The sequence below is a fragment of the Cydia fagiglandana genome, chromosome 12 (genome assembly GCF_963556715.1).
Source record: "Cydia fagiglandana chromosome 12, ilCydFagi1.1, whole genome shotgun sequence".
NCBI lineage: Eukaryota > Metazoa > Arthropoda > Insecta > Lepidoptera > Tortricidae > Cydia > Cydia fagiglandana.
Genome location: NC_085943.1, coordinates 12,431,246 through 12,458,388, shown reverse-complemented (window position 1 = coordinate 12,458,388; position 27,143 = coordinate 12,431,246). Strand labels below are relative to the sequence as shown.

Genomic DNA, 27,143 nt, shown 5'->3' with positions numbered 1-27,143 from the left:
CTCTTAATGTCGAATTACATACAAAATACAGATAAAAAAACACACACAAAAAAAATCTATAATATTTAGAGGTGTAAATGTCTCTAGGTGTCAGAACTATAAGATTATATAGTTTATCAAGTTATCCTTAGAGATGTATAGGGTCTCCAAGAGTCAATATCCTGTATAATTAATACATTCATTAAAAGAAAAGAAACATACGAGAACAGAATGAGGCGTCTCACTGTAATTAATTAATAAAAGTTACTAAGTATAATAGCTCGTGTTAGCTTAACAGACCAGTCTCCACAAACAGCACCCGTTCACGAGTATGACGCGTATCTCAGCCATCGCCTCCCTCAACCTTCATTCGGGAAAGTGGCGACCCGATCAACAACGCCACCGTAAGCAAAGACTTTTAAGCGAGCATGACATGTTCAAGCTACCGGCCTATATTAATATTAAAATAGTAATAACATGTAGCTGTAAGACACGGCATTTTGTGCTCATATGTTACATAAAAAGACAGTAATATAGCTTCACATAATTACTAGCCTAAGTTGACTTAGAGATGTAAAGGTCTCTAAGTGTCAGAAACATTAAAAATATAGGTAAGTATGTACAATCAAAAATAATAATCAAATAAATAAATATGTACTTAGAGATGTATAAGGTCTCCAAGTGTCCAAAACTAAAATTAAATTAAACAATATAATCAAGCGAGAACATCATTGTCTCATGTGTCAATTCTACTGGACACTAGCATATTTAATTCACAATGTAAAAAAAAAAAAACAATATTTATTTAATTCTTATTATACTAATGAAATCAAGCTACCGGCTTAAAAGCATCTCTATCGTTTATAAAATCATTTACAGTGTAGTACGCCTTACGTAACAAGGAGTGCTTAATGTGCGACGCTATAGCGATGCTAATACGCTGGGCGAAATAGTGGCCAGCCCTCTGGTCACCAGAAGCCTCTATTAAGCGCGCCGACAAGTCTTTGTACAGTCGACGCGCACTTGGCCCCCACGGTCCCAAAGTTTCGACACCAAACGCCGCAAATATGTAGCTGCTTATTTTACTGAAATTTATTATTAAGTACGTTTTGTTTTTGTGTTCGATTGCGGTAATTAAACTTAATTGTTTATATATCTTAATTAAACATGAGTGCTGGTATTAAGTGATGAAGAAGGATTACATTTTTTAAGTTGTCTAGGTATGTTCTCACTGCTCAGGTGAAAAATTTTGTGTACTACACGAGATCAAAGTTATTTACATCTCGTGCGCTTTTGAGTTCCTTACTACGCTCAAGATTCTACGGCATATAACTATATCCCTAGGGATATAACTAGACCTCCGCCGCACCGCCGCACTCCTACCTACAATTATTTCACTAAACTTAATCCAGTAATATAAATCACTAAACTAAAGACGTATTATAGTTATATTCCTAGTAAGATAGTAATGAATCGCTTTCGTATAACTATGTTACGACATATAATTATATCCCTAGGGTTATAACTATATAACGGCTTTATCTATCTTACTGCGACATATATGTAGATAATGTACGAGTATATCTTTAAAACAATGCCCAATTTAAGACGCAACAAAAGACCAGAGAAAAAGCAGATTATACCCATTTTATTCTAACCAAAGAAAACTGGTAATGACTAAAGATAAAGCAGTTCCGTTGATATCTAAATAGAGCTCAACCTCCATCTTGGGACTCATTATTTTTTAAACGTGGCGTCGAGAGGGAGCCAAAACGGCAACGACTTTGCGGTGAAAAGATAGTTTTCCGCGCTCTGGGTCCTTTTGGGCATTTTCTTTTGCTTTAATGAACTAATTATGAAATTTTAAATGAATTTTGTATTGCTAGTACGCGAGTAGATGTCTAGTGCTCAGAAAATACGATGTTCAAACATAAATGGGATTTGCTCATGATTTTAATGCAGTCTTTATTTAAGTTTCGATTAGCGTTTTCTGTCAACGATTGTCATCTTAAACTGAAATAAATGTCATATACTAAGAAAATGTGCCGAGTGGTTCAGGCAGATAGCAGATAGCAGAGCCTGCCGCGATAGCAGAGGACGCTGGTTCGATTCCAGCCTGGGGCACTGGAGGCCTTGGTCACTTTTTCTTAGTATATGACATTTATTTCAGTTTATAATTTTTATAGTAGTGTTTCTACTTGATAAAAACAAATTAAAATATTTCCTGGAAAATAATTTAATTTGTTCAAATACTTCATTGGATTGTCATCTTGGCTAGGTTCTCTTTTAACTGTAACATATAGATAGCTAACAATCCTAGAGGCCAGTACGAGCGTGCGTTTTGAAATCAAAATGGTGTGTACATGTATTGGCGCGAGCGAGACGGGTGATAACTAAATGACATAGTTTTAATGTCAAAATCAAGGCCCCAACGTTGTCTGTTCTCTTTGACGGCGCAGCAACTAGTACCATTTCTCTCTCCTTGCTCTTTTAAAAATGCCGTTTGTCAAAAAAGGACAACCATACTGTTGACAAGATGAACTTCAAATCAATGCGTCCCCTTTGAGATAGAACCAGGTTGTGTATGTGTGCGTAAAAACGTAGGTATATGTATGCTCTTTTAAGGATGTGAAAAGTCGATTTAAATCATGTTATATATCGATAAACGCTACACAGCGGAACGCAATAGCGATTAATTGAAGCTTTAATATCGTTAAACATAAACATACTTAATTGAAATGCTAATGGATAATGAATGTATTATAATAAAATATAGGTATTTATGTATTTTAATTAAATATCTGAACTTTCCTTTGGTTCCCTGCTCCCCGTGACGATAAAATTGTGATCTGATAACCACAATAAAGAATAAAAGCGTTTTTGTTCATTTTAGGTATCGTTAAACCTTTGAAGTAAAATTAAAATTGCAAGAAATGTCGATAGTTTATCGACATGGCTACAGCAAGGTGTTTCCACATTGTTAACCGTACACTAAACAAAAGTGGTCCCAGTGACAGCTCGCTTAGACGTAATCTTTGTATATTATATAGTTACCTATGGTCAAAATGTAAAGACTGTATTGGCCTCCCAGTCTGCGCGACACAGATTATCAGCCATATTCGAACAATGAGATACGTCAAATACTAGATATTGAAACGATATGGAATAGATATGTCAATGTCAAACAAGTGTCAAAAGTGACTTTTTTGTTTGAAAAAATGTCAATTTTGACACTTGTTCTAATCCATATCGCTTCAATATCAAGTATTTGACGTATCTCATTGTTCGAATACGGCTGATTGTCGAATAACCAGCGCCGGCGCCCAGTAAACTAATATCCCGCGGTTCATTAACTAATTCTTGAGAAAGTCCCGGCTATCCGGCGGGAACAAAACTAATGGCGGCGGCTACATGAGAACGGGGGCGTGGACCGAGTCAAAGGAGTTTACTCCATTTCTGTAGGGTAAAAAAGTTGAAAAGTTCGGTTCTCTTAGGCCCACTAGCACCATTCCACTAACCCGGGGATAACCGATGAAACCTGGAGTACAACAACCTACAATTTGACACTAGATTAACGGTTTAATCGCTTAACCTCGGGTTTGTAGGATGGTGCAAGTGGGCCTTACAGGTGTATTCGAATTTTAGTTATACGACCTGTTAAAAGTGACATTTCTTCAATCTTCAACCAAAAACGCTGGTAGTCATGTTAGTAAAATTATGAATGGGTGGACAGGTTGAGCAAGTTAAAATAACCGGTCGGTCAAGTGGGAGTTGGTTTAACTCGCGCACCGAGGGTTCTGTACAAACTTTCAATTTTTTCATGTTAGTAACTAATATTCACGAAACACTTTTGACCAGTATCTACGGATATGATGGTCATTCTTGTCTACGTGGCAGCGTGATAAAACGGTGTCCGTCACTTTCTATCCCGCGGTGTTAAAAAGTGACAGTTATTTTATCAACCATCTATAATACTCCGGTAGAAGTATACTAAGCGTAGTACCCGAATAATCTTATACCAAAGAGTATAAATAATAATTGTTGTCTATATGAAATAAATAACCTAATCTAAGACATTAAATAATTAAAGGAATAATAATATGTTGTTTTAAAGTGACATTCCATTTCCAACTGCAGCTGCAATACTGTCAATTTTCTATGGCAATTGACAATGACAGCGACGCGTTTCCATAGTAAAATGAACAGTATTGCAGCTGCAGTTGGAAATGGAATGTCACTCTTATGCTACAGATTGATTTTTGTCTATCCGCTTTCCGCTCATCGCTCGCGCCACCTGTAATTTATGGTCCACCGCTGCCACGGTGACGCGGCAATTAGCTGGCTTAACGAAGGCTTGAAATAAATATCATTTGGAGATTAATGTCGCCGGATAATATGCTGATCGTTATTATACTGGATAACTTGAGACCGCAGAAGGCTGATTTTGCCCAGAAAGGGTTTCGTTTTTCGGGTTCCCTCGATTTCTCATGGATTCCACCATTGACCGAAGCGTTACCGAAGGTCTCCGTTTTAACACGGGCAAATTGCTTTCGTATGTGGATGTTCTCGACTACAGGTCGCAATTCTCAATCGATTCTCAGAATATTTCAATGCGGAAATTGGCACAAAAGACTGAAGCATCAATAGCATTTATGAAGCTTTAAGACCATTGTGAGTTCACTGTTATAATTACTCAACGAATTAAGTATTTTGACTTATCGCAAGGTCTAAAGACTGGTGGAGTTGGACAAAAATTGGACCAATCCGTATGTTGCTCCGAACCAACTGGACAGATTGAGTTGAAATTTGCTACACGTATACCTATGTAATTTGTTGACCCAAAGATGAATACGTGTAACGTAAATACCTAAATGAGTTGAAAACAGTCGTTGGGGGTAAATAAGATAATTAAAATTTGTTAAACCGTATTGTGTGACATCAAATTAAGGGGCTCATTCTGAGAACCTCGATTTTTTTTTTTATAATCTTGAGAAAAATTGTTCTGAAGTTATTTAAGACAAAAGACGAAAATCCAGTTTTCTCACGTTGGTCCAGTCGGCATAGCGGTCAAGTTCAGAAATATCTAAACAAAGACTAGTAAAGACAAAGACAAAGTGCATGATCTCCAGATATTTTTGAGCACCTTGGAACCACAGAGCCGGCAATCAGAACCTCGTTCCCATATCGCGAGATTTTACGCCGGGACTTAACTAACCTTATCACGAGTTGGGAGAAAGCCAATACACAGACACACTAAATAGATGTGTCACACAAAACATTACACATTAGTATTAAGTGAAATCTATATGTATTTTATCATTGTAATAATTATATAAGTGCCTCTCTCCTTATTTTTTGCTGCGCTCAACAGGGTACATAACGTGATCTGTAATTATAATATGTATATACCACCTCTGTAACCATTATGTGCAATAAATACTTATATTGAGTATTGAAAAAACCAGTACACCAACGCGAGGAAAATACTAACTGAAAACATTACAAAAAAATCGATATGAACGTTAAATAATAATATGTATTATTCAAAATAATAACTTAAAAGTCAATCCTACAAGCCGATATGAGGAAACAACTCAAAATTTGCATCAAATGAATGTGCCACTCTTGTAGTTATAATGCAATTTTCTCATCAGTTTCTGTGGAATAAAGAGAGCATTTACGAGCTGGTGTGGTGAAAAATGTATTGTCCACTAACGTCTACTAATTCATAATAGGGTGTGATGCGGAGTCGCGAGTTTAAGTCTCGCCCAAAATTCAATATTCTGTACAAAATGGCTCACGCGTTTAAAAATTATAATTTTAGCCTCATTGATAATATCAGTCCAAAAAATCCAATAAATACAAGCCAATCTTATAATAAATAATTACTACATACTACATACACTGTTATACTCATAAATTTTGCCACGAAATACTTATCAATTTTGCATCATAAAAGTTTTTCGAAAAATTGGTTAGGGTAAATTATAAAATTATTTTAAAACTTCGTGGTGCAGCCGTTAGTTTCATCTGTTGCAAGACGTTGCAGGCTATGCCCCAGATATCCAAGGAATGATGTGAAATAGAATTTAAAAGTAGGGGAAGTGGGAGCAATTTTGGTGAGCTCAGCACTGCAAGTCTGCATGCACGGCGGGCGCTAACGATGTTAACGCTCAACTACCTATAAGTAAAAACATCGATTTACTTTGCTGGACTTGTAACTGCAGTGTTTGTATGCTACAGAGGCGTATTTCTGTCACATTTATCGCGCATGATATATTATAGTTTAAGCTCAAGAAATTTGATTAGGTACCTACAGGGTATAATCGCGATCAGATATAATATATCTGATCGCGATTATACCCTGTAGGTACCTAAATTATCGAAACGGCCAAAATTATCAAAAATACAGTGTTTAGATAGTCAAAACGACACAAAATCTGACAAAGACCAGTGACGTTTTTCGATGTTTTTGGTAGAAAATGGTGGTTTAGAGCTGTTATGTTACCTATAGAGATAGATATAGGGGCCGAGAAGCTCGATTATACAGGGTGTAACCGTTAAGTGTAGCTAGGCGATAATTCCGTAAATATAACAGATATCAGAAAACTTCAAATTTATAGCGAAAGTGCGTTACCCAATGAGTAAAATTACATTAATAACTTTTTTAAATAGAAGCAGAAATATCCCAAACATTATCTTCAAACCCTCCCGTACATTTAGTAGGCGACGACTCACCCCCAAAGAACGTCGGTGTCGTAAGAGATTAAACTGCTTGAGATTCATTATTTGCGATAATAAACTGTATTAAATAATAAATCTGACATTTATTTTTTAAGGAAGTACTATTTTTGTTTACAGTAAGTTGCTTGTGCGATACATTGACGGGCCCTCTTAAATGTTTCTATATGAACTTTTCTTAAAATTTGCGGTGTTAATTATTTCATAAACGTCAAAGACAAATCTTGCAAACCTCGTTCTCTTTTTGTGTACGGACGAGTGACTAGTGTCACAACACGCACACTAACACATTTTTGTTGAAGTATGTCATTGTATTCTGACTATTCTGAGAGATGAGAAGTCGGATTTGTCGCTCGACCGATCCGCAATTTGTACTGAGCGAGCAAAATCGATAAATCCAACAATTACTCGAGACTAAAATATAATAATTGTATTTAAATGTAATTAAACGTATGATATGTAAAAAAAATATTACATGTGAAATGTAACACTTTCTTTTTGTAAATGTGATGTCCCCGACCTCTTTTTATAGCAAAAAACTGAGCAAACAGGAATTTTTGTGCAGCAGTGTTCACGCGCGCGTCTGGACTCGGTCTAGTGAAAAATCCAAGTGCAACTAGTTTTATTACCCGCGCTAGATTAGATTGACGCGCTAATCTTGTACCTCGGCAGAGGGGAAATAGTGCGAATGCCGCCTCCCTTCCGTGTTGCTCGAAGGCCTGCAGCGTTTTTCCATATATTTAAAGTATATAATATTTATACCTGTACCTTAAACTGTGTCTTATTTGTTAGAATATTCTGTATTTGATAATGTACTCTTGACGATAATAATATTAATTCTTATATATTAACATAATAATTTATAATGCAATGTAATATTATGAAATAAATAAATATCATATCATATAAAAAATAAAATAAAATAAAAATATACTTATGACCAAGTTACACAATAATGACAAGTAACATCCCGTGGCAGTATTTGATTGCAACAATGTCCGGTAGGTATGACATGACGAGGGTCTGGCCGACTTAGGCCCCGCGGGGATCAAATGGGAGTTGAAGGAGTTTACACTAATCGAATCTCGGCGCTGGGAAACAGATGACTGTCACTGGGGATGAACTACTGAAAATATGCAAGCTTTGCCATATGTCTAAAGTAATTCAGATCTTATTGGAGATCTGTATTACAGGTTTAGGTACGCCTAGTTCAGACTCCAATCACACACAAACAAAGGATATAAATCTAAGTGGTCCTCTATCTAAAAGTTAATACCTATTGTTAAATGTATCCTTTGTGAGGTGAAAATAAATATATTTTATTTTATTATTATAGTAACAGCACCAGTCATGGGACATTTAAGAGGAAATTTGGAGTATTTATGATATTTCCCGTATACATGTAAATGGTCTACCGCTTAGCGTGTTAAAAGATGAAAGTCCTATCCGTCTTTCATGTTTTAGGCGTGTTGTATCAAAGATACAGCAATTAGTTTCCACATATTTAACAAATTAAAACTATGCTTTTTTTCTCCAGTCATGGACACCAAATCTCCAGTAATGGGCCCCCGGTAATGGACGTGGATCCAGTAATGGGCCCCCTATAATGGACATTGCTCTATCAGTATAAAATATTGAAATGGGGAATAAGTTACGGCAAAAAAAAACAATTTCTGGTATAAGCTTTTATCGCTGAATGTATTTTTCTTTCCACAGCCAATTATTATTCTATTAGATCCATCGAGACAATTCTAATATACCCAAACACAATTAGTTAGGGTTTATTGCAATAAAGTTCCCATGGCCACCTCCTGTCTCCGTCATCAGATTAGGTCCATGTTATCATAATATTGCATTATCATCTGATTTGCATACTTAATTACGTACTTACACAAAATTCAACTGAATCGGAAATCGAAAAGTGGCTCAAATTCAGCTACCAAGATTTGACCCACACTAACTAACAGGGCAAGTTAAATAAAAGTTTGGAAAAACGATATTCATTTATCCGAAGTCCGAGAATACCTCCTGATTGACATATTTCGTAACTACATTTTACTTCTGTATTGTTTAAACATGAAATTATGGCATGGCAAGCATCATTCTGTCAATAGTCCCATCATAGGAGGTACGCAGTTTTACAGCTCCTATAATGGGATTGGGCCAAATACCACTATTTTTTTACATCTATGGAGTCATAACATAGTGTGTTGTATACCTTATCTCATGGTAAATGCAACTAACAAAACACATTCTAGTTTTCATCAAGTATTAATTAATTGAAATTTAATAAATTAACTCACATCTCTTAGCGAAGTTGTTAAGAATTCGTAGTGGTATTTTTTTTCAGTGACACGACAACTTTTGGATTGACGCCAATTTCTTAAAAAGCAACCAAATTTAATGAAACTTCAAACTGAAACAGCTCTAGGACTCTTATTTATGATAATATACAGCCAGTGTTTATAAACTACTTTTAGATACTTATTTTAGAGGAATTATGTTTTTTTATCCCATTACTGGTTCCACGTCCATTATAGGGTATACTACTATATTTATTTTATAATTTAATACTACATATTTGTAATTCTACCAAACCAAGTTGCTTTGCAACAATGTCCAGTAGTAGGTACGTGTGATGTGACGAGGGCCGACTCGGGCTCTTTGGGGACCTAAAAGCCTTTTCAGGAGTCCTTTCCCGTTTACATGATGTCCATAACTATAATACTAGAAATAAAAATAAGCTTGCTATCAGAAAGTTTCGTGTTCGTAAAGTACAGAAGTCATTCGTTGGGCAATGCATTCATTTTTATAACAAGTTACCTGAGGATGCTTTAAGATTACCCTTTCCAGCTCTTAAGAATTACTTAAAAAAGTCATTGATGTTGAAGGCTTATTACAGAGTCGAGGACTACTTGACAGACAAACATGCATGGTCCAAACCAGAAACTGTAATAACGACAAGTAGCAATTAAAAATATTGTATTATGTGTAGAGTTAAAGGTGACTCAGCTCAGGTAAGAAAGCACATCAAATTGTATGAAAGCATCTCATAACAATCAGTCAGATTCATATAATATGTATTCTCATTTCTTTTATTGATTTTAATTTCTTTTCCTTTTGTAAGATTTGATATGTTTTCTGAAAGAGCTACGTATTTGTGATTTCATGTACATATATGTTTATTATTTATATCAAATTCTATAAAGTTATGTACTCACTGAGTATAATTGCATGAATTCTATAGTAATTTAAATTGTATTTTTCTTAATTACTCGTAATGCATGTTAATTATAAGATGTAATAATGTTTTGAAAAGATGTGTCCCGCCGAGTTTGTTGCCGGTCCCATATTGGGATACCCTCCTCCAATTGAGGGGGGATTTAAATCTTCTCGGGGCAGAGGTGTACGGTTGGAGCCGGTAAAGGTTTATTTGACGTTCATAAGCGCATTGTAATATGCCTACTTGAATAAACTATTTTTTATCTTTTATCTTTATCTTATCTTTACATAGTTATTTCTTAAAGTATTCTCACTGAAACACTCAAAAAACGTGACAATATCAGAAAAACGCAATAAAACGTCGCTCAACCCCTTATTTCGCACTCGCTTAATCCAGAACCACAGAATAAATAATAGTACTAGGTACAGAAGACTCACTCTCTAACAAAACGCGTCTGTCACGATCAGCACAGATATGGCCGCTAGGTGGCGACAGCGCCACGCGCGGCTTATGGCAAACCCCAAAATTGGGGTCTTCGACCGGATGTACGGTACGGATCTACCTGTAGCAAAGCGACGAAATCGCGGAGTGAGCCACGCCTGCCAGAACCAACAAACATGCATACTTAACGGCACCGTATCCATCTTTAATACGGCGGCGTTTTAACTCCGCAAAACCCAAATCGATCCCGTCTTCTGGCCCGTCGCCAACCTGGTCTTTCACCTTACAATTATGCTTCTTATTCCGTTGGCATAAGATTTCAAATGTGCACATATTGACGTCGGTACCTTTAAAATGCATCCCCATTAGGTTTGGTGCGGCCTCCCGAGAAATCTCCAGGCGGGCGGAGGCATAAACTAGCCTAGTTTACACAGGGTGATATCGGATTTCGTTAACTTTGAAAGAGTTTTTTAAATTAAATTATGCCAAAATTTCTAAGCTTGACATGGCAACATACTTAACATACTTACTTATGATTAATTTTAATTTCATATAAGTCCGAATCGGATTATGGAGCGACAAACTTTTTTATCCATGGCATAATCAATCAGCCTACACACTCGTAGGTACACAGAAATAAACCAATCGTTTATACGACAACGGTTTCACTCACTTGAATTTTTAGTCGCTATTGGCGACATGTTTCGGGCCCGTCGGGGGTCCTTCCTCAGGCTCGAGTGCTCGCGGCGGCTGCAACTCGTGCACCGAAACATGTCGCCAATAGCGACTAAAAATTCAAGTGAGTGAAACCGTTGTCGTATAAACAATTTAAAATATGTCTCACGAAAGTTTAATATCGAATAAACCAATCGCTGGAAGCACCATCTAACGTATCCGCTTAGACGCCTGTTGCGCTTCGATGGAATCTGTCCTCTGTGAACAGAAGATTCATTGCTTGCTAATACCGCTTTTTTCAATGCACAGTAGAGCCACACATGAATAACCCCAGAAAAGAAAACCATCCTGTACACGTGAGCGTATTAGCTAATGCAGCCGGCTGGACAGTAATTTTGTTAAATAACGTGTGGTTTTCTCAACTACACGAGATGGAATTGGAATAAGTTGGTATTTTTAGTTACCTACAGTCAATGTAGGTGACTATGGTGCAAGATAACAACTAATGACTATATAAAGTCCAGTCTGCTGGCGGAGAGATGTTATTCAACAATATATGGGTTATCTAGTAACTACCAGTGGTAACAACGGAAAATTTTCTATACTCTTTATTGACGTACTGTAAATAACGTGAAGGCAAAGAGTTTTTCTATTTTTGAGCAACAATATCCACAAAGTTACAATAAAAATTTCCGCCGTAAATTAATTTATTTTGTATAAGTAATTACATGTAAATTCAAAACGTAACCGTTTTTAAGCTTAAACGAGTGCTACCAGGAGCCCGATTCAGATTTAGTAATTTGTTATATGTGACGTTCTCAATCAAAAGGTAACAGTTTGTCGCTTACCATAAAGACAAAATTGGCTTGTATGTATCTTTATACGAATAACCTGTCAGAGCGTCCATATGACATGCGACAATGTGGCACCTTATGATTGAGAACGTCACATATGTACTACTTATGATGTTGATCCGACCTTGACGATATCGTCTTGGACGTCTTGGTGATTGGCGCGTATCTCACGCACGACTTTCACTTCATTTCACATTCACCTATCAGCATGAGCGAACTTCAAAATCTTCAAATCTACTATCGTATCAAAATAAGATTAAAACCGTAAAAAGTTGTTTAATATTAGGCTGCGTTTCGACCAGATGTGCGAGGATGTTTAAGAACCCATAGATAGAATCACTGTACGCTCAGCGAGGAAAACAAACAAATTCTATAACACAGTCTATGCTATCAAAATCGTTGCAGGTATCTTGGTCTAACTCTACTCTTGTCGGATTGCAATTTAATATAGAAATGGATATCGCACTTTCCATAAGGGGCATAAGGTTCAATTAAAACACAGATCAATGGCACTTCAGTAATATTTACGACCAATTTATTCAATTTACATATTATAGTACAATGAAATCGTAGTAATTATAAAGTCTCATTACATGTAGTAAGCATGCTGACGTCTAAAGGTGTCACAACACTAGACGCTGAACCGGCTTGGAGGGTCTGCCATCCTGTGGCCTGAATCACGAAACAAGTGCTGCCTTCTACATCTTGTGGGGTGGGCTACATTAGAATCTTAAAATTGACAACACTTCGCGCCAATAAACAGGGGGCTCCTGTGCTGCCCCCTACAGTTCATGCACGCATTAAAAATCATATGTTACCGTTCGATGACTTAAATAATTCATAGCGAATCGTATCACGTATTTGTCGCACATAAACATAAAATTTAAAATATAGTCTGTTACCGCAATAGTTATATTAATGAAATCAAGTAATTTAACCGATCATACCCCGCGACTATGAGCTGAGGTAAATAGCTTGAAGGGCCGGGATATATTTCAAAACTAGGTATTATTCGTGATATAGGTCATCCGTCAAAAATCATGTTTTTTTTTCTGAGAGATGTCTCTCAGAAAAAAAAAACGACAGTCTGAGGGCTGATCCGGTTACGCCAAATGTGGTGACACTAGTTGTTTAGTTAAAGCAAACTACGTGCCTTCAAGGAAGATTTAAACATATATCCACAACAGTCCGTTTTTATTTTCACCTGGGATCTTCAATTTTACACATTTGTAGGTACACTCAAAGGCAAAAAATCGGCTCACATAATGTTGAAATAAGCGTACAAAGTGCCCCGATTTGTCTACGTATGCGCTATGGTGTTTAAAGAAATACAAGTTGTAATTATAAAAAAGTACTGATGTAGGTATCCTTTTTGTTATGTACTAAAATATTTCGAATGACTTATATTTACAAAATACATACACGGCGTAAAAGAGGCACAGCAGAACTACAGTTAAATGTCATATTATTATCTCTATAAGTCGATATTCGTTAGAATTTGCCAATTTCAACATTACAATACTATGTAAAATGCTTTAACAATGATGAAAATGTTATATATGCGAGTCTACGATAGTAGTAATATAGTCTTCTATATCTAATGATAAAATGACAGTTTATTGCGAGTGTTTAGTTAGAGCCAGAACCACAATATTCGAAAACTATCAAATAAGATTCTTAAAAATGACAATTTTAACTAGAAGACTCCTGTGAGACTCAAACACGTTTAAACTCGCATCACTCAAGCCATTTTGGTTGAATATTGTTCTACATGTTACGATATTTTGTGTTGCTGCTGAACGTGTGTAGTAATGGTGCTCCTAGACTGGCAGTTATTTATTATTTATTTTATTAGTCAAATAAGTAACACAACATTACAGTAAAACCAAGGCACTGTGAAACTACAAAATAAAATACAATACATGGAAACAATATATGAGAACACGTTATATATTATAACGTTATATAGCTGCCAGTATGGGAGCACCATTACTCGAAACGAATCGAAACATGTCAAGCGATATTCGACATAAATTACTTGAATGACCCATTTTAACGTGTTTTTAATAGAGGGTCTTAATTATATTTGATAAGTATAATTTGTTAAGATAATTACGTTTCAAATTCAAATGCTCGAATATACAACCAGACCTTGAGGCCCCCCTATTTTGCTCTTATTAAAAACCTTCCATTACACGAATTCGCTTTTAAACATAATTTTATTTCGATTACATCTGCATTTCACTTTCATTAGTCATGCGCATTATTTATATTTCTACAACTAGCTTGGCATTCCGTACACCATTTGAATACACAACTCTTAAAGTGTTTTTACTTATTAACTATTAAATCATCGATCCTTACAAATGACTTGTACAGAATGCCATTCCTCCTATATTTAAAGCTATTATAGGAAATTGTAAGTATATCACAATCATATTATACATGTTCAGTATTATTTATTATAACGTAATTTTTAAAATAACAAAAAATGTAGTGCTTAACAAAAACCACGTTTTATCGTCAGTCTGTATCTGTATAGGAAATACTTGTTTGTTTAAAAATAACGAAACAAATAACAAATATAGTAATACAAAATGTACATCTTAAAAACGATAATCGGTTTCATATAATGATATATTATTGCGTCGCATCTTATTAAAATACAATTGGGATTGTAAAAGTACAGATGGTACATGTATTTACTAGATTTATAATAACTTTTAAATTTAATGAAACTATATGAGAAGCAACGTACTTAAATGACTTGTGTAGGAACTTTTCAATCACCGTTCGCGTTCTGCATTTATATATTATAAAAAAATCCTAAATTTAAGCGATACTTATGCACTAACTACATAAGTTTATAGCAAATTTCAGACACGAAAGAATATTATAGGAAGACAATTTTACGGGCATTTTCACTTAATTTAACACCTTTAACGGCCGGTTAGCAATCGTTACAAAACTGACGGTCAATGTCAAATCCCATACATTTTGTCAGGAATGTAACGGTTAGACGTTACTGAGACACGGCTTAAGTCGCGCTTAACTTATACAAGTTAAATGAAAATGCCCTTACATAAGATAGAAAAATTGCAAAACGCGATGTTATTTGTCAGTCATACGCATATGGAACCAGCGCGGTCCACAAATATTTCTCACCCAAAACTTTTTTTGAATATTAGATTGTTCCACTGCTAGGCAAGGTACCTTCGATTTATTACGTAAGACATTTTAAAGAGAGGAGGAGGTCAAACATTGTCTTATGTAATAAATAAATACAAGTACCTACCTAGCAGAAATTTTATTGGTTATGGTTAATTTTGACTATAACTCGAGCGGTGATCGAAAGGCCTCACGTTTTCTTAGATGATATATATTCATATAGGTATATATTCCCTGATCTGTTGCAAGGTCTCCTTGTCGGTGGACTGCAGGATTCGGTCGAAGGTCTCCGGACCCACCTGGGCTTTGAGGGTCTCCAACTGGCAATAATAGGTAGAGATAGGTTAAGTTCACGTGGTATATTATGTAGTTTAACATTGAAGTTTACGGCACGTGTTTTCTATGGTAATTTAAGAAGTTATAATCATAAGTTTGTTTGGAAAAGTTTATATTCCTATTTTCTGTAGCGGCTCCGACGGGAGCTAGGAATATAAGTCGGGCCGCTGGCGCCGCCAGCTAATAATGCGCGGGAAGATTTATCGCAAGGGGATCTCTTAACACTCCCGCGATCCTCTAGCTTTAGACTGTAGAGGGGAGGGCGGGTAAGAGAAGGAAGGAGAAGGTGCGCAGACTACTAGACTAGAGTAGTCGTATTGTACATACACCTCACGTATTCGGTAGAAGTACATAACATACCGCCCTCCAGCGGGGACGCAGGCGCGAGCCCCCCACGCACACTAGACTACATACCTGATGGTGTGTGACGGCGCGCAGATCCAGCGCATGCGCGGGATGCGTGGCGGCGAGCGCCCGGCGCCGCTGCTCGTGCGGCGTGTCGGGGCCGGCCGCGCCCGCGCCCGCGCCCCAGCGCGCCGCGCCCCCGCGGCCCTCCAGCGGGGACGCGGGCCGCGAGCCCCCCACGCACACTAGACTACATACCTGATGGTGTGTGACGGCGCGCAGATCCAGCGCATGCGCGGGATGCGTGGCGGCGAGCGCCCGGCGCCGCTGCTCGTGCGGCGTGTCGGGGCCGGCCGCGCCCGCGCCCGCGCCCCAGCGCGCCGCGCCCCCGCGGCCCTCCAGCGGGGACGCGGGCCGCGAGCCCCCCGCGCACACTAGACTACATACCTGATGGTGTGTGACGGCGCGCAGATCCAGCGCATGCGCGGGATGCGTGGCGGCGAGCGCCCGGCGCCGCTGCTCGTGCGGCGTGTCGGGGCCGGCCGCGCCCGCGCCCGCGCCCCAGCGCGCCGCGCCCCCGCGGCCCTCCAGCGGGGACGCGGGCCGCGAGCCCCCCGCGCACACTAGACTACATACCTGATGGTGTGTGACGGCGCGCAGATCCAGCGCATGCGCGGGATGCGTGGCGGCGAGCGCCCGGCGCCGCTGCTCGTGCGGCGTGTCGGGGCCGGCCGCGCCCGCGCCCGCGCCCCAGCGCGCCGCGCCCCCGCGGCCCTCCAGCGGGGACGCGGGCCGCGAGCCCCCCGCGCACACTAGACTACTGCAAAGATCGAACACTACATTAATATACTGTAATACTTGCAAAGACATTTGATTGTTCATAATGTCCTAAGCGATAGACAGTTTGGATACCAGAAAGGAGTAGGTACTGGAGAGGCCATAGGCGCCTTGGTTCAGGACGTGGTAACAGGTCTGAATGACAGGATGAAAGTAGCTGGCATCTTTCTTGACCTCAGTTCCGCCTTCGATACTGTAGACCATGAAATAATGCTAAAAAAACTTGAGCACTATGGTATTAGAGGAAAAGTCCTTGATATATTAGATTCGTATTTAAATAATAGGAAGCAGTACATTGAATTAAAAACAATAGATGGAGACACTGAGAAAGTGGTCAAATCAAAGGCTGCTACTATAAGACGCGGAGTTCCACAAGGCTCAATACTCGGCCCATTATTTTTTGTACTATTTATGAACGATTTGATACCATACATAATAAATTCACAACCTCATACCAAGTTAGCTGTTTTCGCAGATGACACCAATGCTATTATAACTGCTGAAAATATGACGCAGTTAAATGAAAGGGGGAATGCTGCAGTATTAGCTTTTAATGAGTGGTTCGCAATAAATAATCTAAGACTAAACAGCAACAAAACCAGTGTCATACTATTTTCAGCGACAGCAAAAAAATCGGATAGTTTGGAAATAAGTTTAAACGGTAACAAAATTATGCAAGTTGATGTTGTTAAATTGTTGGGGGTCTATATTGACGCACAACTTAACTGGAAGCACGAAATACAGGCACTGAGCAATACCATTAGTTCCTCTTGTTATGCCTTACGCTGTCTGCGAGACTCTATAAATATCCCACAACTAAAAATGGTATATCACGCTCTTATAGAAGCAAAGCTTCGTTATAGCATCAAATTATGGGGCAACAGCTATAACTATAATGTAAATGCTGCCTTTATATTACAAAAAAGGGCAATCAGAACGATTGTACGCATACCTCAAATGGCTTCTTGCAGAGACCATTTCATCAAACTCAGAATCCTTACCGCACCGTGTCTTTACATACATTCTTGTACTTTTAACGGACTTAGTAAAACACCTACACAAGTATGAGAGCACGACCGAGAGGGAAACCAGGCTGTCTACTAGGCGAAAAGACATTAAAAATTCTGTAGTCCCGAGGCTTAACGTTATGAAGCACGCCACAAGTTATCAGGCCGTTTTTCTCTACAATAAATTACCAACTGAGTTTAAAACAATTAGCAACAGTAAAATTTTCAATGCAAGACTCAAAAATTATCTATTAAAAAAGTCGTACTATTGTATAACTGACTTTATAGCCGATAGCTGTTAATAGTAGTTTGTTATACTGATATACATATTTTTCATTGATTTTATGTTTTAATGTGACTTATTTTCTAAGACGATACCAAAGTGATGATATTATTTAATTTGCTCATATCTTAGTTAGTAATTTTAAATTATAAATATATTTATTTTTATTTACATTTTATTCCTTGACCTGACACAATTTTAATTAAAACAATTTGAATTTTAATATATATACTTTCATTAATATCACCAGCTTGGGATCACTTAATTGAGCTTTAATTTAATGTAATGTAATTTAATGTAGTGTTAATTTTTAATTTTAAGCTTATGTTCAACACAATAATTTTATTGTTATGAATAAATAAAGAATAAAGAATAAAGAATACTACTCACTAATAGGGCTCAATACTAGTGTATGTGACTGCTACATAATGAAAGGCATTAAAATTCGAGTGTGGGTTTATGAAACGAACGCAGTGAGTTTCATAATAGTACCACACGAATGTTTTAACGCCTAATTATGTACAGCTGTGCTTTATCTACAGTATAATTATCAAATTTTGATACCATCTTTATCGATTATCGAACTCATAAATCATATATATTTATTTGTAAACATAATCTCACTCAAAATACTATGTATACTTAAACGTATTTTCGATTAATAAATCTTTAGTGACACTCACTCTTGATGCACGCCCATCTCGTCAGTCTTCATAACGTCGTTCAGCACCTCGGCGAGGTTGAGAAGGAGCGCCGGCGCGCGGCTCAGCACCACGGAGTTTTGTGTTGTCAACAGTGCCGCCAAACCGAGACCTATAAACACCATATAATCTTTAATAAAGCAATACTGCACAAAATAATCTTTAATAGTAGAATAAAACCAACCATTCCGTTTGGTCACCGTCAGCAGTTCCACTTCATCAAATGTCACTTTTTTTAATGTAAATGCTTGATTTATTAATGTAAATACAAAAATCAGTATATATATACCTTTAAGATTTGAGGAGTTCCCTTGATTCCTCATGGATCCCTTCATCAGAACTGGGTATTGACAAAAATGGAACCAATCTATAGGTATGTATATACTTTCAATAAAAAAAAATCAAAATCGGTCAAGAAATGACGGAGCTATGAAGTAACAACCGTTAACAAAAACATAACCGAATTGAAAGTCTCCTCCGTTTGAAATTTTGAAGTCAGTTAACAGTGTTGGCAAAAAATCAATTCGAATTGACGATTGAGGATTGACCGATCAATTCGAATTGACGATTGACGATTGACGAAACTAATTCTAAATCTACTGATTGAAGATTGACGATTACTAATCGTTAATTCGAATTGATCGGTCAATCCTCAATCCTCAATCGTCAATTCGGATTGACGATTACTTTGTATGTCATAATGTCCTTTTTATTTAGGCCATTTTTCGAAACTGACCAAATGCGTTCAAAAGCGGTGTCTGAGTTTACCAAAGGTTCCGAAACATGTTTCTGACGGCAATATGAAGGATGTCCTTTTTGGAACATTTTCGGGACTTTCCTTGAAATTAACCGATAGCGTTCAAAATCGATATCTGAGGTGCCTAAGGTTTCGAAACTTGTTTCCTTTTTTGGGACATTTCTAGAAATTACCCGATTGCGTTTAAAATCGATATCTGAGGTAACCAGAGGTTTCTAAACATCTTTTCAACTGCAATATTGAAAGGTGTCCTGTTTTGGGACATTTTAGTGACATTCTTTGAAAGTGACTGCTTGCATTCAAAATCGATATCTGAGGTGCCGCGTACTAACTTTACTACCTGCATTACGCCACCCTGCTGATAACAAGATGCGTTCTAAGAACGTACGAGTGCGAAAGAGATAGCATGATTCTAATCCTTTTATTGTTCTAGGGGTGTCCAGTTGGAGTCCAGTAGAGATAAGATATTCGGTCTTCAACCCTTGTTGGGCACCTCAGATATTGATTTTGAACTCAATCGGTTGATTTCAAGAAAAGTCACTAAAATGTCCCAAACCCAAAACAGGGCCCTAAATATTGCGTCAAAAACATGTTTCAGAACCTTTGGGCACCTCAGATATAAATTTTGAACGCAATCGGTTGGTTTCAAGATATGTCCCAAAACAGGGCATCTCGGAATATTACCGTCGGAAACATGATTCGGAACCTTAGGGTACCTCAGATATCAATTTTGAACGCAATCGGTTAATTTCTAGAAACGTCCTAAAATGTCCCAAAAAAGGCCATTTCTCGGTATTGCCGTCAGAAACATGTTTCGAAACCTTTGGGCACCTCAGATATCGATTTTGAACGCAATCGGTTAATTTTAAGAAATGTCCCATAAATGTCCAAAAAAAAAGGAAACTCCGTCTGTATTGCCCTTGGAAACATGTTACGGAACCTTTGGAAATCTCAGATATCGTTTTAAAGTGCCAACGATCAATTTAAAAAAATGTCCCGAAATGGAAGGGACATCTTTCAATACTGACGTCGGAAACAGTTTTCGGGACCTATGGTCGACATCGATTACGAATATGAACGTAATCGGCCAATTTCGAAAAATGTCCCAAAAAGGGACATCAGTCAATACTGACATCAGGAACATGTTTTCGAACCTCTGGGAACCTCAGATATCGACTTTAAGTTCAGTAAGTAAGTCCTAAAAAAGGACACCTTTGAAAAGTAATCTTAGGGAAGGGAAAGGGACTATGGTTAATCTAGATTGAGAATTGATTTAATCCGAATTGAGGATTGATGCGTTAATTCCAATTGATTCAATCGGATTGACGCGTCGATCAGAATTGAATCAATTCGAATTGATCAATCGATCAACGCGGATTGACGCGTCAATTCGATTGATCAATCCGGATTGACTTAGTTCAGATTGATGCCAACACTGTCAGTTAAGAATTGAATAAATCATTTTGCTCTTCATGAGCTGTTCTAGTTAACAAGATTATGCTTTAAAAACAAATGCACTTAGTAGTCAAAAACGTATGCCTTCCTATTCCTTTCCCGTTACGTCAAACATATAGTCGACAAATAAATTGTCAATAAGTAAGAAAAAAAATATATATACTCATCCCTTTTTGTGAGTGCTAGTAATTGCGTAAGATAAAGACAGTATGATTCTCTCCGTCTATGTTTGAAATCGGCACTATTTTGAAAAAAAAAAACTCGTATCTTATTATGTTAATCAAAAGAAAAATGTGGTATCTATGTGTGCGATGTATACAGCAATAATGCCTTTCAACTTTGAGTAGCAGTGAGTAGCAGTTTGGTATACAAGATTTTTTCAAAGTAGTTCCAAAATGAGACAGTCCTGGGCCAAACTATAGTTGTTAAATTTATCATGTTTTATGTAATAGAGAAAAAAGTTATTTGTTTTACAAGAGGTTGAAGTTGTCAAATTACGTTGCCAGTGGCAACGTTACCACCCTTAGGGATACAATGCATCAATTTTTAAAGAATGAAAAAAAACATTTACAAGCTGGTGTGGTAAAAAAGCATTTTAGATTCGAAATTTACAAACCCTAACCCTTTGAGCTTTAAGATTAACTTCGGACCTGTACAGTCGCCATCAGATATATCGGAGCGGCCAAGGTGCTCACAAATATCTGAACACGCCTCTATTGTCAGGGCGTTAGAGCGCGTGCTCAGATATTGTGAACACCTTGGCCGCTCCGATATATCTGATGGCGACTGTACACAGTAATGCCCACACGCGGGTGTAATGCCTCAGATGATGATTGTACACGAATTAATTGATAAAACTATGCTATCCACTAAAACATAAATTTGTTAAATGCCTGAACCTACCAGCAACCTTCCACCGTTCCACCTGCGTGACCAGGTTCATCTTCTCAGTCCACACGTGGAGGATTTTATCCAGAACCTTCGTAGGGTCCGACTCGTATTCCGGCATGGTGGCCGCTGCTTCTTCCACCGCCTGGAAACTCACAACAGCACATTATGATGCAAGTGTGCTACGTTGGTCATTATGCTCGTGGCGAAATTGTGCGCGCGGGCTGAAAGCGAGCGGGCAATAAGAAAGTCGATGTGTGTAATGTAATGACCAAAGCACGCGTGTTTCATTCGACGTTTTTCAACAAACTTTCGAGGAAAAAACAATACTTGTATATTAATCAAATTTTAATAGGGAATATTAGGCAAAGCTTTGCGTAGGTGGCACCACTAGCACATACAGTAAACAAGTCTCATTGACATCATCAATGACACATCATGCGTCAATAGGTCAATCACCTGGCCTACCGTGAAACACGACAATCGAAAGTTCGGTTTCTGTCTATCTATCACTCTTGCTTATTCGATCTATAGAGAGGCAGATAAAGAAATTTCGATTTTCGCGTTTCGCGGTAAACCACCTGTAAACAAACCCCCTTGGTGCATCAATGTGAAAACTTGAACTTGAACTCAAAAAACTGTTTAAGGCCTAGTATGTATAAGTTACTCTATGGTCTACTAAACAAATTAGTGCTGCACTCTGGCGGCAGAACATTGCAGTAATACTGCCTATTCTTAAAACAGTAAAAGTCCATTTCAAACAAAGGTGTAAATTAGACTGTGTTACCTTGTAAAAGAGATCGGTGGAGAGCAGAATGACTCGCGACATCAGGCACAACTCCACTGACAACACGAGCGGCAGGTCATCCAGGTCTAGCCAGCTGAAATATTTAGTTCAATTATTAACCTGTCACACAAAAGCTGTCACGCGGACGCCACGCCACCGAAGTGTCAAAACTGAAATTGAACTTTATGCATATGCACGTAGGTCTATGTTGCTCTGTGGTCTGTGACCGATTGATCCGTCTTTGGCGTTGGACCTGCGGTGCGGATATATCGGTAATTGGCGTCCAAAAGGCTAATAATATAATAAACAATCCGAAATTCCTATAAAGGCTCATACAATTTAGAAACCAAAGTATAATGGGACAGAGGGAATTAGTTTTTCGCAGTATTGAATTTGATCCCATAGTAAAAGTTTTTCAGTATGCCCCACATGCACAAAGTATTGCTAAACGTAGATAAAAACAGCCCGTATTTACGTAAACTAGAATACTTACTGTATAACTCTGAGCAGGATGGGCCATATGACCTTAACACCTAGAAACGTGTTTCTTTCAGGGAATGCTACGCTGATGCACACCTCCGCCATTTTTAACACCGTCAAGATACCTAGGAAATAAATATATTAATTTATTACGTTTACAATACAACAAACAAAGTTGTGACTAACAAGGAAGGGTACCCAACTGTCCGACTCCGATTTGATTTATTTTAATATATGTATGTTATAGAGCAGTCTAAAATAACGGACACGTATTTTTTTTAGCTGGCTTAGCTGCCCAAACTCAACCTGTTAGGAGAAAATGGCCTTCAAAGTACTGAAAATTGACCGGTGAACGGGCACTTGCCGCCGGCGCCCAGGAGGAACTCCTCGTGGCAGAGCAGGGTGTAGGCTTGCATTATGTACACTATTATGTGGTTAGTGTATGACTACTCAGGACGGGGTGAGCTGACCCACCTTCAGTGCGCATGTCGCCGAGCATGTCTTCTAACAACATCATGCACTTGCCGCCGGCGCCTAGGAGGAACTCCTCGGGGCAGAGCAGGGTGTAGGCTTGCATTATGTACACTATTATGTGGTTAGTGTATGACTACTCAGGACGGGGTGAGCTGACCCACCTTCAGTGCGCATGTCGCCGAGCATGTCTTCTAACAACATCATGCACTTGCCGCCGGCGCCCAGGAGGAACTCCTCGGGGCAGAGCAGGGTGTAGGCTTGCATCATGTACACTATTATGTGGTTAGTGTATGACTACTCAGCACGGGGTGAGCTGACCCACCTTCAGTGCGCATGTCGCCGAGCATGTCTTCTACCAACATCATGCACTTGCCGCCGGCGCCCAGGAGGAACTCCTCGTGGCAGAGCAGGGTGTAAGCTTGCATCATGTACACTATTATGTGGTTAGTGTATGACTACTCAGCACGGGGTGAGCTGACCCACCTTCAGTGCGCATGTCGCCGAGCATGTCTTCTACCAACATCATGCACTTGCCGCCGGCGCCCAGGAGGAACTCCTCGTGGCAGAGCAGGGTGTAGGCTTGCATTATGTACACTATTATGTGGTTAGTGTATGACTACTCAGGACGGGGTGAGCTGACCCACCTTCAGTGCGCATGTCGCCGAGCATGTCTTCTAACAACATCATGCACTTGCCGCCGGCGCCCAGGAGGAACTCCTCGGGACAGAGCAGGGTGTAGGCTTGCATTATGTACACTATTATGTGGTTAGTGTATGACTACTCAGGACGGGGTGAGCTGACCCACCTTCAGTGCGCATGTCGCCGAGCATGTCTTCTAACAACATCATGCACTTGCCGCCGGCGCCCAGGAGGAACTCCTCGGGGCAGAGCAGGGTGTAGGCTTGCATTATTTATTTATTTATTTATTTACATAAGGAGATCCAACAGCTAACTAAATGACAATGGAATCATAAATAGATATATAGAGCCAATTACAGGAACTCGCAAATAGATATGTAGTAAAAACATATACTTAAGTAACACGCATCACAAACACACACACACACACACACACACACACACACATCGCACACATGAAAGAGATAAGACTCAAACCAAAACTAACAACATTCGCTTACATAATCAAAGCCTACTACCGGTGACAGGACACCAATTAAATAGTGTAAAAACAAAGAAAAAAAAAACTGAAAAACTAAGAACAAAATAAAGTGTTATATTATAACTTAGATACTACATATACAAAGCACTCACTTACGAGATAAATAAAAAGTGCCTAATTGAAACACATTTCCGTCAATTTACGCCTCACGGAGGGAATGTCGCAATTAAATATATCAATGTCAAGCTCTTTCGTTAGCTTATTCAAATTACGGCTCGCACGGTTAAGAAAACTATTACGTCTGTAGTTGGATGATGTTCGCTTTAATGAGATAGGAGGAAAGTGTCTTTTTAACCGAGAAGGGGTTACGAATGAGATCTGCTGGAGCAATTCCGGGCAATCTATTTCACCAGTTATGATTTTAAGGAGGAATATAACATCAGCAATTTCACGTCGTTCGAATAATGGTACCAGATGCTGTTTCCTACAAGTAACTAAGTAATCAGTTCGATTAGAGGGGCACTTAAGTTTATGGCTCAAATACTTTAGAAACTTTTTCTGCACACGTTCTATCCTATCTATGTACGTATTATAGCAGGGGTTCCAGATTTGGGATGCGTATTCAAGTTTACTTCGAACTAGAGAGCAAAACAAGATTTTAAGTGTTTTAGCCTGAGTAAAATAAATGGAACTGCGCATTATAAAGCCTAGCGTTTTCAGGGCACTACTTACAATACCGTCAATATGAGTATCAAATAGAAGTTTTAAATCATGTACCACTCCCAAATCTCTCATAGATTGGACCTTATTCAATAATTGGCCTTTAAGTTTATATGTGGTAGGAATTATGTTATGTTTACGCGAAAATGTCAGGAAGGAACATTTCGATGGATTCAAATCTAATTTATTATTTAAACAATATTCGTCGAGTCGCGTGAGGTCAGATTGAATCAGCAGTGAGTCATAGGTCGTATTCACTTTCCCAAAGATCTTCATGTCATCAGCAAAACAGAGTAGTTTAGAATGTATGAAGCACTTACTGATGTCGTTAATAAAAATGTTAAAAAGCAGTGGTCCGAGCAGTGAACCCTGGGGGACGCCACTAGGAATAGTCACCCACCCTGAGATGTAATTATTCAGCACAACTGCCTGGGACCTATTGTCGATATAAGAAGAGAACCATCTCAGTAAGTCGCCACAGATTCCGATGTCATACAACTTGGATTATGTACACTATTATGTGGTTAGTGTATGACTACTCAGGTCGGGGTGAGCTGACCCACCTTCAGTGCGCATGTCGCCGAGCATGTCTTCTAACAACATCATGCACTTGCCGCCGGCGCCCAGGAGGAACTCCTCGGGGCAGAGCAGGGTGTAGGCTTGCATTATGTACACTATTATGTGGTTAGTGTATGACTACTCAGGACGGGGTGAGCTGACCCACCTTCAGTGCGCATGTCGCCGAGCATGTCTTCTAACAACATCATGCACTTGCCGCCGGCGCCCAGGAGGAACTCTTCGGGGCAGAGCAGGGTGTAGGCTTGCATTATGTACACTATTATGTGGTTAGTGTATGACTACTCAGGACGGGGTGAGCTGACCCACCTTCAGTGCGCATGTCGCCGAGCATGTCTTCTAACAACATCATGCACTTGCCGCCGGCACCCAGGAGGAACTCTTCGGGGCAGAGCAGGGTGTAGGCTTGCATTATGTACACTATTATGCGGAGGTGCTCTGAAGTTTGTTCTGAAAAAGAATAAAATATTTACTTCTCAAGTTCGTATTAACAGGAATAACAGTGTAGGCTATATAATATAAAGTGTCATTCTATGGAACTTGCTAACTGTGTAAACAAACCGCCATACTGAAATCAACATTTAGTGACAGTTTCACAATGGCGGTACATAGTTAGCAAGTTCTACAGAATGACACTTTACATAAAACAGATCCAAATATAATGAGAAATTGAGAAAGAGAAAAGGTACCAATTGATCAAACCGAATCACATTACCACTCTGTCGTTGTGATATACTTATTCATGCCAAAATGACACTTAGTCTTGCCGCGCAGAGACGGACATTTCGATCAAATGAAACCTCGTGAGTGTCATCTGCCGCTCCGTTGCTCCGTTGGTCCAGCGCATCTTTCAAAAGATACTGACAGTTTTGTGTACTTTTCTCTTACCAAGTATGGGACACAGGTTTTCAGCCAGCTGAAGCGTGGCTGCGTCAGCCACATGAGAGGTCTCCAGCACAGCGAGCCAGAGGTCCAGAGCATCTTCTAGAAGATAGACGTGCGCTGGCTCCGACAGTTTGGTGGAGTCGTTGACTACGTTCAGGATCCAGGGACGAATGTTTGGAGGGCATTCTCCTATGGCCTGGGAAAAGCTGTTAGTTTTAAGACGATAAAGTTGTTATTTAAAATCGTAAGAATGAAGTTCCATTTTATAGAGGCGATGGTTTATATTACAAAGGCAATTCATAGATCTGAGTCGACAAGAGACGGATGTAGGCGGTTCAAGAACTTGCATGTAACATTCGATACATTGCTACAGAGTACAATAAATTCAGTTTATCGATAAAATACTTCTAT

General features: G+C 38.8%; 1 protein-coding gene and 1 long non-coding RNA gene across 2 annotated transcripts in view; one reads left to right on the top strand and one right to left on the bottom strand.

Annotated features, from left to right (window-relative positions):
- LOC134669672 (uncharacterized) overlaps nucleotides 1-27,143 on the top strand; it is a 335,382-nt gene that overhangs the window by 295,491 nt on the left and 12,748 nt on the right. The window lies entirely within an intron of this gene.
- Nucleotides 12,421-27,143, bottom strand: part of LOC134669662 (importin-11) — a 37,695-nt gene continuing 22,972 nt past the window's right edge. The window contains exons 12-19 of the mRNA XM_063527340.1: nucleotides 26,736-26,928; nucleotides 26,157-26,297; nucleotides 22,971-23,082; nucleotides 22,478-22,571; nucleotides 21,706-21,835; nucleotides 18,573-18,702; nucleotides 16,399-16,582; nucleotides 12,421-15,401 (exon numbers count right to left, since the gene is read on the bottom strand). Coding sequence (XP_063383410.1) covers nucleotides 15,297-15,401; nucleotides 16,399-16,582; nucleotides 18,573-18,702; nucleotides 21,706-21,835; nucleotides 22,478-22,571; nucleotides 22,971-23,082; nucleotides 26,157-26,297; nucleotides 26,736-26,928 — 1,089 coding nt within the window. The 3' untranslated portion in view covers nucleotides 12,421-15,296. The remainder of the gene's footprint in view (nucleotides 15,402-16,398; nucleotides 16,583-18,572; nucleotides 18,703-21,705; nucleotides 21,836-22,477; nucleotides 22,572-22,970; nucleotides 23,083-26,156; nucleotides 26,298-26,735; nucleotides 26,929-27,143) is intronic.